Raw genomic sequence first — 14922 nt, forward strand, 5'->3', positions numbered from 1 at the left:
TTTTACTCATTCTTTTTTCTATTGAAGCATAATCTTACTGTAGACTGACAAGAGATTTCCTTCTAAACTTGAAATAACATAAAAACTCTGCATTACAATTTATTATTATCAAGAGTAATATATAATTGAAAAAAAAACTCACCAAATTTGATCAAGTATGTAGCCAAGTCTGTTCCATTGAGTTATGTATTCACTTATGCACTCGATTATTGTAAATGGAAATTGATTGATTGATTTATTTATTTCCCAAAATAAACAAAAACAAAACATTATAATAGGTACAACACTTTACAGCAAAGAGAAACGCTAGTGAGACTTACAAAACAGTGTATAATATAGAAAAATACATAATAATAAATGTTAATCTATGCAAAAAAGTACAGTACACTAACTCAAGAGGAACATATTAATACCTGCATAGGCGTTGAACCTGTGCGCAGATATGAGTCCTATAATAGAATTCAATAGTAGTTGAAAGTGAAGTTGGGAAAAATAAATGAGAAAAAAAAAGAACTCAGAATTAGCGGTTAAAAATAATAATTGAGAGGAAAAGAAAAAAAACTAAGAAGAGAGAGACAGGTTCATCAAGAAATTTTTATGTTTTTTTTTTAATATTGCATGTAATAAATTATATATTTTTATTCAATTCAGCAGACAAATCACAGCGTAATCTGATTAAGTATTTTAGGATATGGGTCACTCGAGTTTTAATTAGAAGAAATATATATCGACGTTCCAAAAAGAAAAAATGAAAAGGAGACAAATATGGACATTTATAATAAGTAACGTTATTGTAATAGTTTCTCATCAAGCTTGTAATCTAATATGTATTTATCTATAATCATACTTAAATTGTAAGTAGTTGCGATACCCAGTACCTCACCAGGAAGAAAATTGACTAATTTATTTGCTACAAATACAAATTGTCTACAGCATACATCGAGAACAGTATGGTCAAAATTATAAGTTGTACTAGATGGTCTTAAATTATATTAAGTCACACGGAGATGGAATTTGTTTTTATTTTTTATGATATAAAGGATGAGGCTTTTTGAATACAGCTGTCTAACGGTTAAAACTTTGAAATCGGTAAATAGATCGTTGGTTGGGTACAGTCTGGGTTTGGAAGATATAGCTTTAATTAAAAATTTCTGTGTAATGAACAATTTATTGAAATGGACATCTCTGGCTCCCCCCCAGGCAATGATTCCATACTGTCTGTATGGAATCAATTAATTCCATACTGCAGGACCGATTGGCCATAAGCAAAATATACCAGTCGAGCAATATCTCTATCTCTCAGCATGCTGATATTGTAGAACTTATAAATCAAAAATCTTAACCTACGACATAAGTTGTTAATATGTGTGTCCCATCTTAAGTGTTGGTCAAGGATAATACCTAGGAACTTTGTATTTTTTTCACCTATTATGCTAGGGCAGTCACAGGTTCCATTGACATTCAGCAAACAGGAATGAATTTTTAGCTCATCAAGATTTCTAGGGAGACCTGACTTATTAGGTGAGAAAGTTGAATAAATGAATAAGTGAACAACACTTTTCTTCGAGTTCAATGTTAAGGTGTGTTCATCCAGATAATTTTTTATTTTTCTTAGACCATTTTCACAGATGACCTTCATGTCTTCCCAGGAATCAGCCGAAAAAACGAGGGTGGTATCATCTGCATAGGACAAAATTTCACAGTTTTAAACTCCCATTCTAAGAATATCATTGATATAGATTAGAAACAGTATTGGAGATAATACTGTCCCCTGAGACAATCCATAATTAGATAAATTAATGGTACTCATTTTACCATCCAAGGTCAGATACTGAGAGCGTTCTTTCAAATAATTAGTGAATAATATTAGTGGGATGCCACGTATCCCCAAATATTGTAGCTTCTCGAGTAGTCTGTCATGAGGTATAGTATCAAAAGCTTTACTGAGGTCGATAAACACAGCTAAAGTCTTCTTTTTATCATTAAAATTCTTGTATATAATATTTACTAACTTGACTATTGCATCCTCCACACTTTTACCTTCCTGTATATTATAATATATAATACAATGTTGTTGTTGTTGTTGTTAGCATATGGCTTGGATTGTGGGGAGTCCTGTAGGAAGTTCCACTCCACCAACATAACCACAATCTCCCATGATGGAAAACTGCAATACTTATTCTTAATTTCAATTGGAAAAATCTTTTGATTAAAAAAGCCAAAAACACAAAATGAAACACTAAAATCACTAATCCACGTCTGGAAACTTTAGAATCTTAACCCTAGAAAGGTACTGTTAATTTTATGCCAGTTGTTGGTACTGATGAGTAAAATTTACGCACATTGTTGTAAATCTGTATTTATTCATATATCACTTCATACACATGTTTTATAAATTATTTTTTACTTTTTTTCAAAATTATCAAGAGATTGTAATACAAAAGTGATTATAAAAACTTAAAAATCACAAAGAAAGTTATTTAATAATAGTTTGCTTCAGGCTTGTGCTTTGTAGCATTCACTGCAATACTTGGCTGTGTGCTCCCTGCAAATTGGCTTGCCACATCTACAGTACGTTGTGGTGAATCTCCTCTTCTTGTAGTGACAGAAAAAACAATATTTGCGGGGTCCTTGTTGGTCATCATTCATGCTTACTGGCTCATTTTCCATTCCAACAAGAGACATGATTGATTGCCTCAATTTTGTATTCATTTTTGGGTACTTTTGAATTCTTTTTTCACCCAGCCTTCTGTCAATTCTTTGTGGAGATGCAACATAAAATCTAATCTAGACAAAGGCTTCTGATTTCTGGAATACAGATTATGTGCATATATTACATATGCATTGATAGTTGATATGTTCATCATGTTGAAGAAAAAACACAATGGCCATCTTTTTGTTTTTCTTCCTTGATTCATGTTCTGGCACATTTGGTCGAATGAATCTACTCCACCTTTTGTTTCATTGTAGGTGTGGATTATTTCAGGTTTCTTAGTTTCCTGATTGATAACTGAAGCACCATGCATACTGGAAGCCAGTACAACAAGTTTTTTCATATTGGGTTTATAAGACACTACTGTCATCTTTTCATTGAAGAAGAATAGTGATGAAGGAGCTACACGATTTTTGAAATTTTTATCAGTTGCTTCTGGTGGTAGTTCTGGCTTGTTCTTTTTCATTGTACCCACAACTGTCAACTAACACTCATGTAGCCATTGGATCAAATTTACACTTGTGAACCAATTGTCTATTGTTATATTGCGGTTTGACCCCTTCACAGTCTTTGTTAGTTCATCCACAAAATATTTACCTGCTGGAATCTTGCTTGTATAGGTTCCTTTCCCCAAGTAAGGTTTAGCATCTACCATGTATTTTATTCCACTATCACTACACATCACAATTTTCATACCATATTTGTTGGGTTTAGAGGGTATATACATCCTGAAAGGACACCTGCCTCTGAACCCAACCAGCTGCTCATCTATTGTCAGGTAACTCCCAGGTTTATAGTTCTGTCTGCAGTTTTGAATCATCAATTCCCATATTTCCGAGATTGGTGCCAATTTATTATTAATTCTTCTGGCATTTCTTGTATCCTTATCATCAAACCTCGAGCAGTTCAGTAAGAATTTGTATCTACTCTCTGTTGTTGTTAATTTATACTGATCTCCACTGTAAGCGGTATCAAACATGACATTTGTTGTAGGATGGTTGTCCTTCAGAGCAGCAGATAACACTAATAAGCCCAGAAAGGCTTCAAGCTCTTCCATATCTAGATCTGAAAGTGGAGAATGATTTTTGTTGCTATAATTTTCTCTCTGTACAGCAATCTCCTTGTTTGTGTTGATGAGGATTTGTTTTACAATGTTCTCTGTAAAAATCAACTTGAATGAACTTACTGGTGTGAGTACATTTTTTGCTTGTGGTGTAGGGTCTGGTCGAATATGCACTATATCTCGTGCAGGTAGCTTGCCTTTTGATGCATCAATCTGCTTTGTTTTCCAAATAAATTTCCCATCTCTCCCTATTACTGTATCTTCAATCATATTCACTACTGTATCATCATCCCTATGTTCTATCTCACATTTTTCATCAAACCTATCAACTTGTTCTTCATCTCTGTCCTTTTGTCTTGTGTTGAGTTTCTTCTTCTTCATTTTTTCAATTCTGTTCTTTTCAATATCCTTCCGTTTCTGCCCTTTTCCTTTGTTTCCATGAGATTTAGAGATTGTCATTAAAATCATTAAAGTTGAATTTTGCCACATTATCGTTTTGATCCAAAGAATAGTCAGACTCATCATGAGCAACATTTGATTCATCATGAACATCAGATTCATCACTTATTTGGCACATACCAGTATCTTTCTCATGTTGAGGTTCCAATGAACTGTTAGAAGGGCCCGGGCATGGTTCATCAATATCAGATTCATCACTTTCTTTACCCCTTTTTGCACTTGAATTGTGAAAATCTTCAGAGCTTACACTTTTACCTGGAGTTATATGTATTCTCTTCTTCCATTGTTTCACATTTGAAGATGTCTCTGTCATTCTACTCTCTTTTAGAAATGTTTCCAATGTCCCACACCAATTTCTACCTCTTTCCTCCTGATCTTGATTACTTATTGGCAATTGTTTCAATACTTGTTCAACATCAATGGGATGTATCCCAGTGGCTCTGAAGCCACTAATTAAATTTTTTGAACACGCATCATCAACATTTAAACTGTCAATGCATTTTTTCAAAAGTGCTGGGAATCTATCTTTGGGAATGCAGCCGCGATTTTTAATTTTCCAATCGTTCAATGTTGCACGCCATTTTCCTTTTAGAGGACGGAAAAAAGCCACATCCAACGGCTGGCATAGGTGAGTGCTGTTGGGTGGTAAGAGTACAAAACGAATGTTATTTTTTTCACATTCTTGGACTATATTGAATGAGATGTGGCTAGATAAATTATCACCCAATAATACTTTGGGTGAATTGTCAGCTAATCTTTTGAAGTATGGGAGAATAACAGTAAGGAACCAATCTTCAAAGATTGGACCATTGAACCAGGAGTTTTTTGAGCGGTTGTACCTGGTTCCTTTTGGACCTCCAATGGTCCATGAATCATATAAATGCTCAGCCTTGTAACATACATATGGTGGCAAGAGAATGCCTGAAGCAGTCCCACAAAACATCACTGAAATACTAGCTTTGGAACTGTCTAAAATCCTATCAGGATGTTTACAGCCCCGTCGTGTAATAATTTTCACACAGCCGGGGTCATCCGTAAGGTTGGTTTCGTCATAGTTTATGATAGCTTCTGGTGAAACACCTGCCAATGAATCTTTCAATTCCTCAAAATACCCACGTATCAATTCATGACTAACCTGAGCTCTTGCTCTTTTAATGTTCTGGCATAGACGTTGCGATAAAAGACCCTTATGTCTAATTAAAAATCCTCTTACCCACTCAATTCCAGGCATGTTGTTGATAAATCTTGGCTCGTTTACCCCTCTTTTATCTAAATGGGCTTTAATTATCAATCGTAGATCAAACGTTGTGAGGGGAAACCCCCACTCACTAGCTACAACTAATCCTTGAGTCAATACTTTTTCATCCTCTGCAGATAAAACACAAGGTCGCCCAACATTCTTTAAATGCATACCTCTCATTTTCCTACTCAATGTTGCAGGTGAAATACCATATTTTTCTGCTGCTCTGCGTAGGGTTACCGTCTTCTGGCTAATCTCCTTGATTGCTCTTGATAAAGTCTCATCACTGAAGTCCTTGTATTTACGTGCCCCTGGCTTCCGTTGGTGATTCCTCACCATGCTTGAATCTGTGCAAAGAAACAAAACCAAAAACTGTAATTTTGCAGCTCATACTTCATATCATTAAAATAAATATGAATATGGTCAGATAAAACAATAAAAATCAAAAAATCTGTATGATAAAATTGAATTTGGGGTGACTTGAAACGTGTTTCAAGTTACCCCACAATTGTACTCATTGGAAAATTTTTTTTTATAATTTTTTCAAAAGCTTTTAACCGTAATCTATGTACATCAACAGAAACAGAAATAAGTAAGGTTTTGCTACACCTCATTTCAATATGATACAATAATATTTAGTATGATTTCCACATGAAGTTTCTACGAGCATTTTTTAGGTTAAAAAACATGAGATTAAAAAAATATAAAAAAATTATGCTTACCTTTGATATTAACTATCAATTTTCGTAAATAGTGTCAGCTGAAGTCTTCCAGAGTGTACACCATGCGATATAACCTCAAAAATATTGTTCGCAGTGCTGCCACTACCAACATTAAAAAACTACCTCCGACTGTTTCAAGTTACCTCGCTGTTTCAAGTTACCCCACTTTACGGTACTAATAAATCACACTGTGTAACAACACGTCTTAACATAACCTCTATTCTCTAAACTGCAGAAAAATAATACCATATTAAACTATCGATAGTAAAGTTTCGATAGTTTGACTATCGGGAACTATCGATAGTGGAAAGACTATCGATAGTATCGATAGTGCTATCGATAGTATGTCATCACTAGTGTTATTCACCCAACCATAGATGAAGAAGAAAGAGAAGTTAGTTCTGGCGAGGTTAAAATCAATAGATTTGAGATGATGAAGTAGAGCAGATGATATTTCTTGGCTTCCCTTACCTGCTGTATTTTCAGTCCAAATGTAAAATGTAGGCTTTATAGTCTTCAAATCTGTAATACAAAAGTTATAAAGATTGATTTGTCTCGCATAGAAGGCTTCTTGAATTGGCGTTTTTGACAGCGGTTGAATTTGTTGAAGGTCAAAGCAAAGTGTGAATGAATCAGGTACTTCCTCTCTTATATGACTATAAAAAGCCTTTACTGTGTGTAAACTTTACCGGTGTAAACTTGTAGCAGACAAATTTACGAGTATTATGAGTGGTCGAAACACAAGAGCTTTATGAGGTGCTGAATAACGTTCTTCTTTCAGTTTCTTACGCTTTCCTCTTGTTTTAATTCGCTTCCTGCTACCAACACTACTTTCCCCAACCAGAACACTTCCATCAAAATCACTCACTATGTATACTTTATTATAATAAATAATAATTAATTGCCTATAATAATAACAACAAACTGAATAGGCCTTCACTTCTAAACATGACACCGAACAGCAGAGTTTCATGTTCTAAAAGTTAGGTTATGTAGCTGCTGATGATCCGCTGTCACATGACTAAAATGGAGTATTCCCATTGGCTAGATGGACAAAGCTCACTTTGATTTGAAACTGAGATGTGGACAAAACACACTCTATTTGAAACCTAGGTTTTCAACTATGTTTTTATAAAGGAAAAAAGCACGTTTCGACTGGAATCCTATGTGAAATAGGTGCAAATGACACGGCAGATTAAGAATCTAGCAAAATCTCATTTTTCAAAAAAAGTGGACAAAACACGGTTTGAATGTTACCTCCTCCCTCATATATATATATCCTATATATATATATATATATATATAATATATATATATATATATATATATATATATATATATATATAATTTTCAATCAAAATAAAATAAATTTCACAGCTATCAACTCTATATCATCAAATTTTCAATTAAAATAAAGAAAAAATTCCATTCCAATTCAATTCTATAATTCCATTTTCTAATTTTAGTCTAATTCTTTTCTGATTTCTAATTTAAAATCTCCTCTTTTCTATGAATTCATAATCTACACCTTTCCTTATCCATAACCCACTCAAATTTGAAATCTCCTGCTTGTAACCCATAATAGCCCCCTAAATACCCACATGAATACTCCCTCAATACTTCTTACTAGATACTCCTTACTAGGTACTCCTTTTTGCTCCATCTGTCTGTACTGCGTACTCTGATCTCTACTGCTTCATTTATCTCTATCTCGTGCTCTGTGGTCGTGACCGTTCAAATCAACACCACTCCCTACATGGTTGATGAAGATGGCACAACTATAAAAAATTTGTAAGTTAAAATAATGTAAGTTTCTAAGAGTTTTTTAATACATCTATGTCGTATGTTTTCTGTTTAAATTGATAAATTATTGCAAAATGGCACTAACTGATCCATTCATTCATTCATCAGCAAAATAAATAGATGGAAACTAAAAATCTACTGAACCAAATAAGTTCAAATTTGGCATGCATGTTCAGTTGTACCTTTTGATGCGCACTAAGAAGGAATTTTGAAAACATCCCAAAAATATGCCCAATATTCGCGGTTTCCAGCGATTTTTTTGACAACTAATTAGCCAAAAATGTTGAAATTTAATACTAAGGTTTGTTTAAGATATAAATATAATCAGTTGAAGGACTCTCCCAAAATTACGCCAGAAATCAGCCTTTTTGCAGCTTTCCTTGAATTTTCAATGCATTTTTGATCATCCTCAAATTTTCTTTCCATTTATTCTTTGTGTTTTTCATGTGAATGTTTCCACTGAAAAAGTTAGACGTCTATTTATTTTTTTTAGTTATTCTTTAATTTTTTACCAAGGTGAAGGTTAGTTAGGTAGTAATGAAAAGTGCCTGCTGGCTAGTAATGAATAAAACTACTGGAAATTATCACAACCACATATAAATGATTAAAGGTCATGATACCGGTAAACTATAAAAAATCTGGTAAACTATAATTAAATTCAAGAACAGCAGAATATATACCATTCATGAATGAACGTGATTGGTAGATGACTGACTTATCAAGGTGAAGGCCTGTCATTTGGTCAAAGCGAGACACGCTCATATTAGGCAATGCATAGCTGGCCACGGCCAGGCGGTGTGGCGCGCGGCTGGTTTTGGGCCAATGGCAGGCCTTCACCATGATGGGTCACTCATCTACCAATCACGTTCCTACATAAATAGTATTTATTCTGATGTGTTCTTGACTTCAATTGCAGTTTACAAGAGATTGACAATGGTGTAACAATCGAAACCGGTATCTCGACTTTTAACTTGTATGTGGTTATGACAATTATCAGTCTTTTCAGAGATTGAATTTCGTCTACACTATTTCAAAGTTGGCCTGTTTGATGTCATGTTTACAAATTTGGATAAATATTTCTTTTTTTAATTTTGATGCATTATTATTATTGTAATTAATATTATCTAACCTAATTTATTATTATATAATATTGTCTATTGTTTATTATTATCTAACCTTGGATCCAGGTACTTTTTACATATTGAAGATATCTCTCTATCTGCCTGAGCAGATCACTGTTTGTCGTGAATTGCTGAATGACATCAAAACCTTCTGCTATTCTCTCTGCTGGCAACAAATTAAGTGTCATTGTAGTTTGAACAATTTTTCGGCTGTCGGGTTCTCATTGATACACACTTTTCTAAATTTTTGGGAAACTGCAAAAAACTGTTTCATAATGATAAAAAAAGGATATTGTTGCAAGTTTTTTTTCAAGCAAAGCTTGAAACCATACGAACTACTTGCACACAGCTTCGGTAAAGAACAGCTCCAGATTTTTTACATTTTTGGGTGCATATTTAGACAGCCAAAAACAAGTCATGACCAGAACAATAGAATTCTTGTTCTGGCCCCCACAGCCATCACATATTAGTCGAATTGTCTTCACAGGCTCTTCAATGTTTGCGGTGATCAAAGTATTGAAATCGCATGGAGCAATTTCATTTGAGCTCTTGGGAAACTTATTTTCTGTCCAGTTGTAAGCAGTCACATTATCAGGGGTCAATTTACTCTTTGAATTTACCTGTACTATAGTAAAATTGTGAGGTATATTCGTCTGCTATAATACGTGGCCTGGTCAGGCAGTTTCGGCAAAGGCAAGTTTTTTTGACAATCATAGGTGAAAGTCAAAATTTTTGGGTCAGTGCTCCATAGCGCATGGTAGAAAGCCTTGGCTCGCAACTTATGGATTAGTTTCTCAGTGATGAACTTTTCCTTTTCCTGTTCTGATATCGTATTTTTTATTTTCTCATCTAGTTGAAGACAGGTAGAACAAACATCGACCCTTGGGGAGCCAAAACCTAGATGATACTTTGTGTTGAAAATAAATCTAAAGTACCATAAAGTAAATTTATGGTATCCTCTGTAAGTGACTTATTATACATTTCCCACATTTTCTTGACAGACAGTTCGAGTGGAAGATACTTTCTGCCTGTGTGTTTTGCACAATAGTGAGGCTCTGAGCATTTGAAACCATTTATAAAACTTATAACATTCTCTTTATTTGCTACGTTTTTTTTTTCACAAACACCCTGTCGCCACCTCTATTTTCCTTGCAAAGTAGTCCTGTTTCACGGAAACGTTTCAAAATTCCATTTATTCGAAATTGTGAAATATTGAGAACACCAATGATATTAGTCCAGTCAATATAGACATAAAGAAGGGGGTGTGCTTGCAATTTATATTGTAGTTCTGATTTTTTAATATATTATTTTTAAATGTTATCTAATTTTGGGAGAGAAATAGTACAAGGAGTATCCTTAGTTTTTCTCTCCCAATCAGTGTTTCTTTGTAAAAAATATAAATAAATAAATAAATGAATAATCATTTAGTGTTATCAAGCCTATATATTTTAATCACAAATAATGACATACATTTTATTTCAATAAAATTTTAATAAATTATTTGGGTACATAATAGAAGTCCAGAACCAATTTCTTCATGCAAAATTTCCTTGTGCTAGTTACAGGATGGCCCAAAAACCTCATATTTCGGGCTCATTTTCCAGTTTTCAGCTATTTCTGACAAATCTCGTAATCGGGCAGAAAAACTTGCTCTTGCCTTTTTGAGGACACATCAAATAGCCATTTTTTGTATATTGGAATATGGGCTTAAGTACGCTCAACAATAAATTTTCCATTTTTCGACCGAATTTGACTTATGATTTTAGACTGCCTTGACGGGCCGAGAAGAATGAAGTGCGGTACGATAAAATCTGAGCATTGTGTCAAAAGTGATGTGTTTGAAATTTTGATCTTTGAGGTGTCCTTAAGTGCGCCTTTCCACTAGGAAATACTGAAATGAAGTGCGTCTAACGGGTGATTCTCATAGAACATAATATCATGAACTTATGTCATTGTGCGAAATATCAATGTAAGGACAATGTAGTTGGTGATGATGGTTGAAGCTGAAAATTAGGTGTTTTTCACAATACAAGGAGCATTGTTGTCTGGTGTACCTGGAAATCTATATTAGATTAAATCTATATTATATTAAATCTATATGAGATCAGCGCTCCAAGGCGAGTAGAGAAAGGAGGTGGGTCGGACTGAAAGCTCGCCCCACTACTTTTCTTCAGCGATGACGTAGCTGCAGTCCTCACAGCTCACTCGATTTACTGCTACAGTATTACTATTGGTAAAAGACTACATTGATAAACGCTTATGTTTAATTGATTAGTAGTGTTATAATAAATGTTATGTACTGTTGAACCTCGCTGAAGAATAAAATATCTACATTCCATAATAAGTCAACAAATAGACATTCCTCCCAGAACGACGGCTAGCGGTCATTGACTTAACATAATTATAATGTTTCTGATTGCATGTATTGATTCGTTGGTTGTTTATTGTGTTGCATCAACTCACAACAATTGATATAATATACTTATAGTATACATATATATAGTAATAATAAAGCCTACCGTACCAATAATTTGAAATGTTTTTGACACATTAATATTGTTTTTAAATTGTACAGTAATGTACAATTTGAATATTTGAGCTTTTGAGTATTCTTTTGAATATCACAGCACAGTATTATTTTTGAGTTTTACATTGAACCTATGAAAGTCAAATTCAATTTATGTTAACCTTTATAATTCAAATTCTTTGTATTTCAAATTAGTAAATACTTTAAAATTAGAAAATAATTAAGGCTGTCCCTGTGAAACTCAAATAAGTGAGGTTCTTCATCAGTAATATGTTTATGAACTTCGTATATGTGTAGCCTATATTCACCGGTAGCCTATATGAACAAATTTATATTCAAGCAATAAAATGAGAATATGGTACTGTATATCAATAATATTATACTCACCAAAAAGTGATAATTGACAGCTGTAGGACGCATTACAGTTTTAAACTGTAACTTTCTGCAACTTCCTGCATCTTGAAGAAACTTTTGTGTCCTGTTTCAATTTGTTTAAATATTTCACTCTCATCACGATACGTCGCTTAGCAAACAAGTTCACTATCACATCGTCAACTTCTTTATATTCATCTTTGAGGTGTGATACGAGTTTCTTCTTCAAACAAGGTGCATTTGGAAGACCTTCACCCATGAATTTCTTGAAGGAATGCTCCAATTTGTTGATAATGTCTTCAAATTCTATAGAAGGCTCTGTAAGTCCTCCAGCTGATAAATCTTGAACCCACGATCCACTTTCACGGCTTGTTTTGAATGTGTAGCTGCCTAAATGGGGATATTTGTTTTTCAGTTTTTTCGCTATCCACCCACTTATATAACAAAGACCATCTTCTTCAATTTGTTCCTTCAAATTATCATTATCTCCAGGTAGAGAGCCTATTTCTAATAGTTTTTCTGCATTAAAATCATCATTGCATTCTGTGTCACTGTCCAAGTTTTTATCTTCATCTTTTGGAATTGTTTTTGTTGCTTCTAAAACTCTTCCAACAATAAACTCATCATCAGTTTGATTTGTGTTGCAGTTTGTCCGGAGATTCTCATTTTTCCCAAGTACAATCATGCACAGGCGATACAAAAATTCAATCGGCGTTGGATGATCATTACAGCCCCCACTGCCTCTCACAAGTGAGAATAAATTCTCTAAACTGTCTTGGTTGAGCTTTGAAGTTATTATGATAGATTAAAGTCATGCTTCAACTCTTCAAACAAACTCATCACTGATTTCGAAGACATTATCACTCCTTTTTGAAATAACTGAAGAGATTTAGGTTTATTTTTAATTCTATGAGGGGCACTCGCACTTACATTATCATGAGCTATCAGTGATCTCCGATCAATACATCTTATCTCTTCAATGATTTTTATGAAGTTTCCCAAGGTGCCTCTTTGCTCTTCTATATGAAGTCCATATGCACTTTGAAGATGAATGCCTGAATTTGGAAACTTCCTGTTCATTACATCAAACCAGTCATTTGTTGCCTTGATGAAATTTGCAGCAGTTAATCGCACAGATTCTTCTCCAATGTTGTAGCGTCGCAGTGCACAGGCTGTCGTGTTTGACATGAGTTGAGCTGCCAGGGGTACATTTTGACGCTGGAATTTCTCACAGTTAATATGCTTCATATTTAATTTGTGACATGACGATATCTCCAAATTTTTCGTTTCATTTACAAGCTTTTTAACAGGATCTGGAGATATTCTTGTTCCATCTGGATAAACAAAACCGCCATCAATAAACCAGTTTCTAATGAGTTTGAGTAGGTGTGGAACATCAGAAAAAAAATAAATGTTTCTCTTTGTTACATGTGAGAAAAAAACATTTATCATAAGAAACATTTTATTGATTCCACACAGCTATATTGCCGCCTCCACAATCAGACACAATTGCAACTACTGTAAAACCAATAGCATAAAGCTTTTCAATAATTTCGTCTAAACATTCTTCGGTCATTTTTTGATCGAATTTTGTAAATATTGGTTGTTTCCAAGAGCCACACAAAGATCTCACCATAACGACCTAAGCCTGGTCGTGTGGACCTATAACTTGATCCTTCACTGAATCATATTCATACACTGACATAACTTTCATCTCATCGTATTGCACAACTGTGAGTTTTTCAAACGTTGTCATTTTTGTCGCAGCTACTTCCATGATGTTTAGCACGCGACTAAAAACGCCTTGATGGATATTGAGCCTTGCCGCCCATTCTTTAAGGGTCGTAAGACTTGGCAGGGGTATAAGCATTTTAGTACGGATATGAATATAGCATCTCTTGCTCAGATAGCGTATTGTGAATGCTTTTGTAATATCCTCACTACTCCAATTCTTAACCTTCTTCTTCCTATTCAAAAGAAGATCAATTTGAGCTTTTGAAAATACCCCATTAAGAATGTTCTGACTTCTTTTGATACTGTTTCTGCGATATTTTTTTCAAAGTATGGCACTCATTTTCCAAATTTATTATTTTTTTATCTTGTTCTTCTTTTAATGAATCAAACTTATCTTTCAATTTCAAATATTCATCTTTGAAATCTGTCTCTTCATTATCTTGTTTATTATGATAAACAATGACAATGATCCTCAATAAACAGTAACAATGATCCTCAGCAGATTCAACGTTCAGATTCTCATCCGTAATTTCAGACTGCACTAGGAGCTCGTCAACTAATAATTTTCTTTCCTGTGATTCCCTTCTGCTATTGTTTCTCACTAATGGTGTGACACTGGATTTTTTAGGTAATAACAGCAACGATGGGATGGCTTCCTTTTTTAACACTTTTTTCTTAGTTCCCGATTTCATAAGTTCGGCTCTCAAATCTCTAACAAAGTCCTCAGGCATGAAGTGGTCGGAGCAAATATAAGAAGTAAGTGGATTAAAATTGTCTCTACGTTTGCAACGTTCGACCCACAGTTTAAATAACTTTTCATTTTTTGGAAACCGAAAATATGACACACCGTCTGGCCTTGATTTAGTTTTAAAATAGGAATTCGTGCAAACTGCGACCGCACATCGCATTCCAGGCATCGTGATACACGTTTATTACACAATAAATAGAGTTTAAACTATTTTCCACTTCTAACTCACCTACTAAACTAAACTACTTCTACTTCTAAACTACTACTAACTACTTCTAAACTAAACTAACTGCTAACTAATATAACTAATGTATTTGCATTTGCAAATATTTGAAACTCACAGTGTATCGAACGCGGCGGAAACCGGATTACTAGTCAAATGTCTAGGAGCTAGTAGGACTGCAGCTACGTCACACAGGC

At 34.2% G+C, this 14922-nt stretch overlaps 1 protein-coding gene across 2 annotated transcripts in view; it reads left to right on the top strand.

Moving 5' to 3' along the window:
* Positions 1–5841: 5841 nt before the first annotated feature.
* Positions 5842–14922, top strand: part of LOC120352740 — an 85857-nt gene continuing 76776 nt past the window's right edge. The window contains exon 1 of one of the 2 annotated variants that reach the window (XM_039434758.1): positions 5842–6833. In XM_039434758.1, coding sequence (XP_039290692.1) covers positions 6825–6833 — 9 coding nt within the window. In that variant the 5' untranslated portion in view covers positions 5842–6824. Of the gene's footprint in view, positions 6834–7663; positions 7989–14922 lie in introns of those variants that run through there. The other variant, XM_039434763.1, reaches the window with a different exon arrangement.

Source organism: Nilaparvata lugens, chromosome 1, assembly GCF_014356525.2.
Source record: "Nilaparvata lugens isolate BPH chromosome 1, ASM1435652v1, whole genome shotgun sequence".
Classification (NCBI taxonomy): Eukaryota; Metazoa; Arthropoda; class Insecta; order Hemiptera; family Delphacidae; genus Nilaparvata; species Nilaparvata lugens.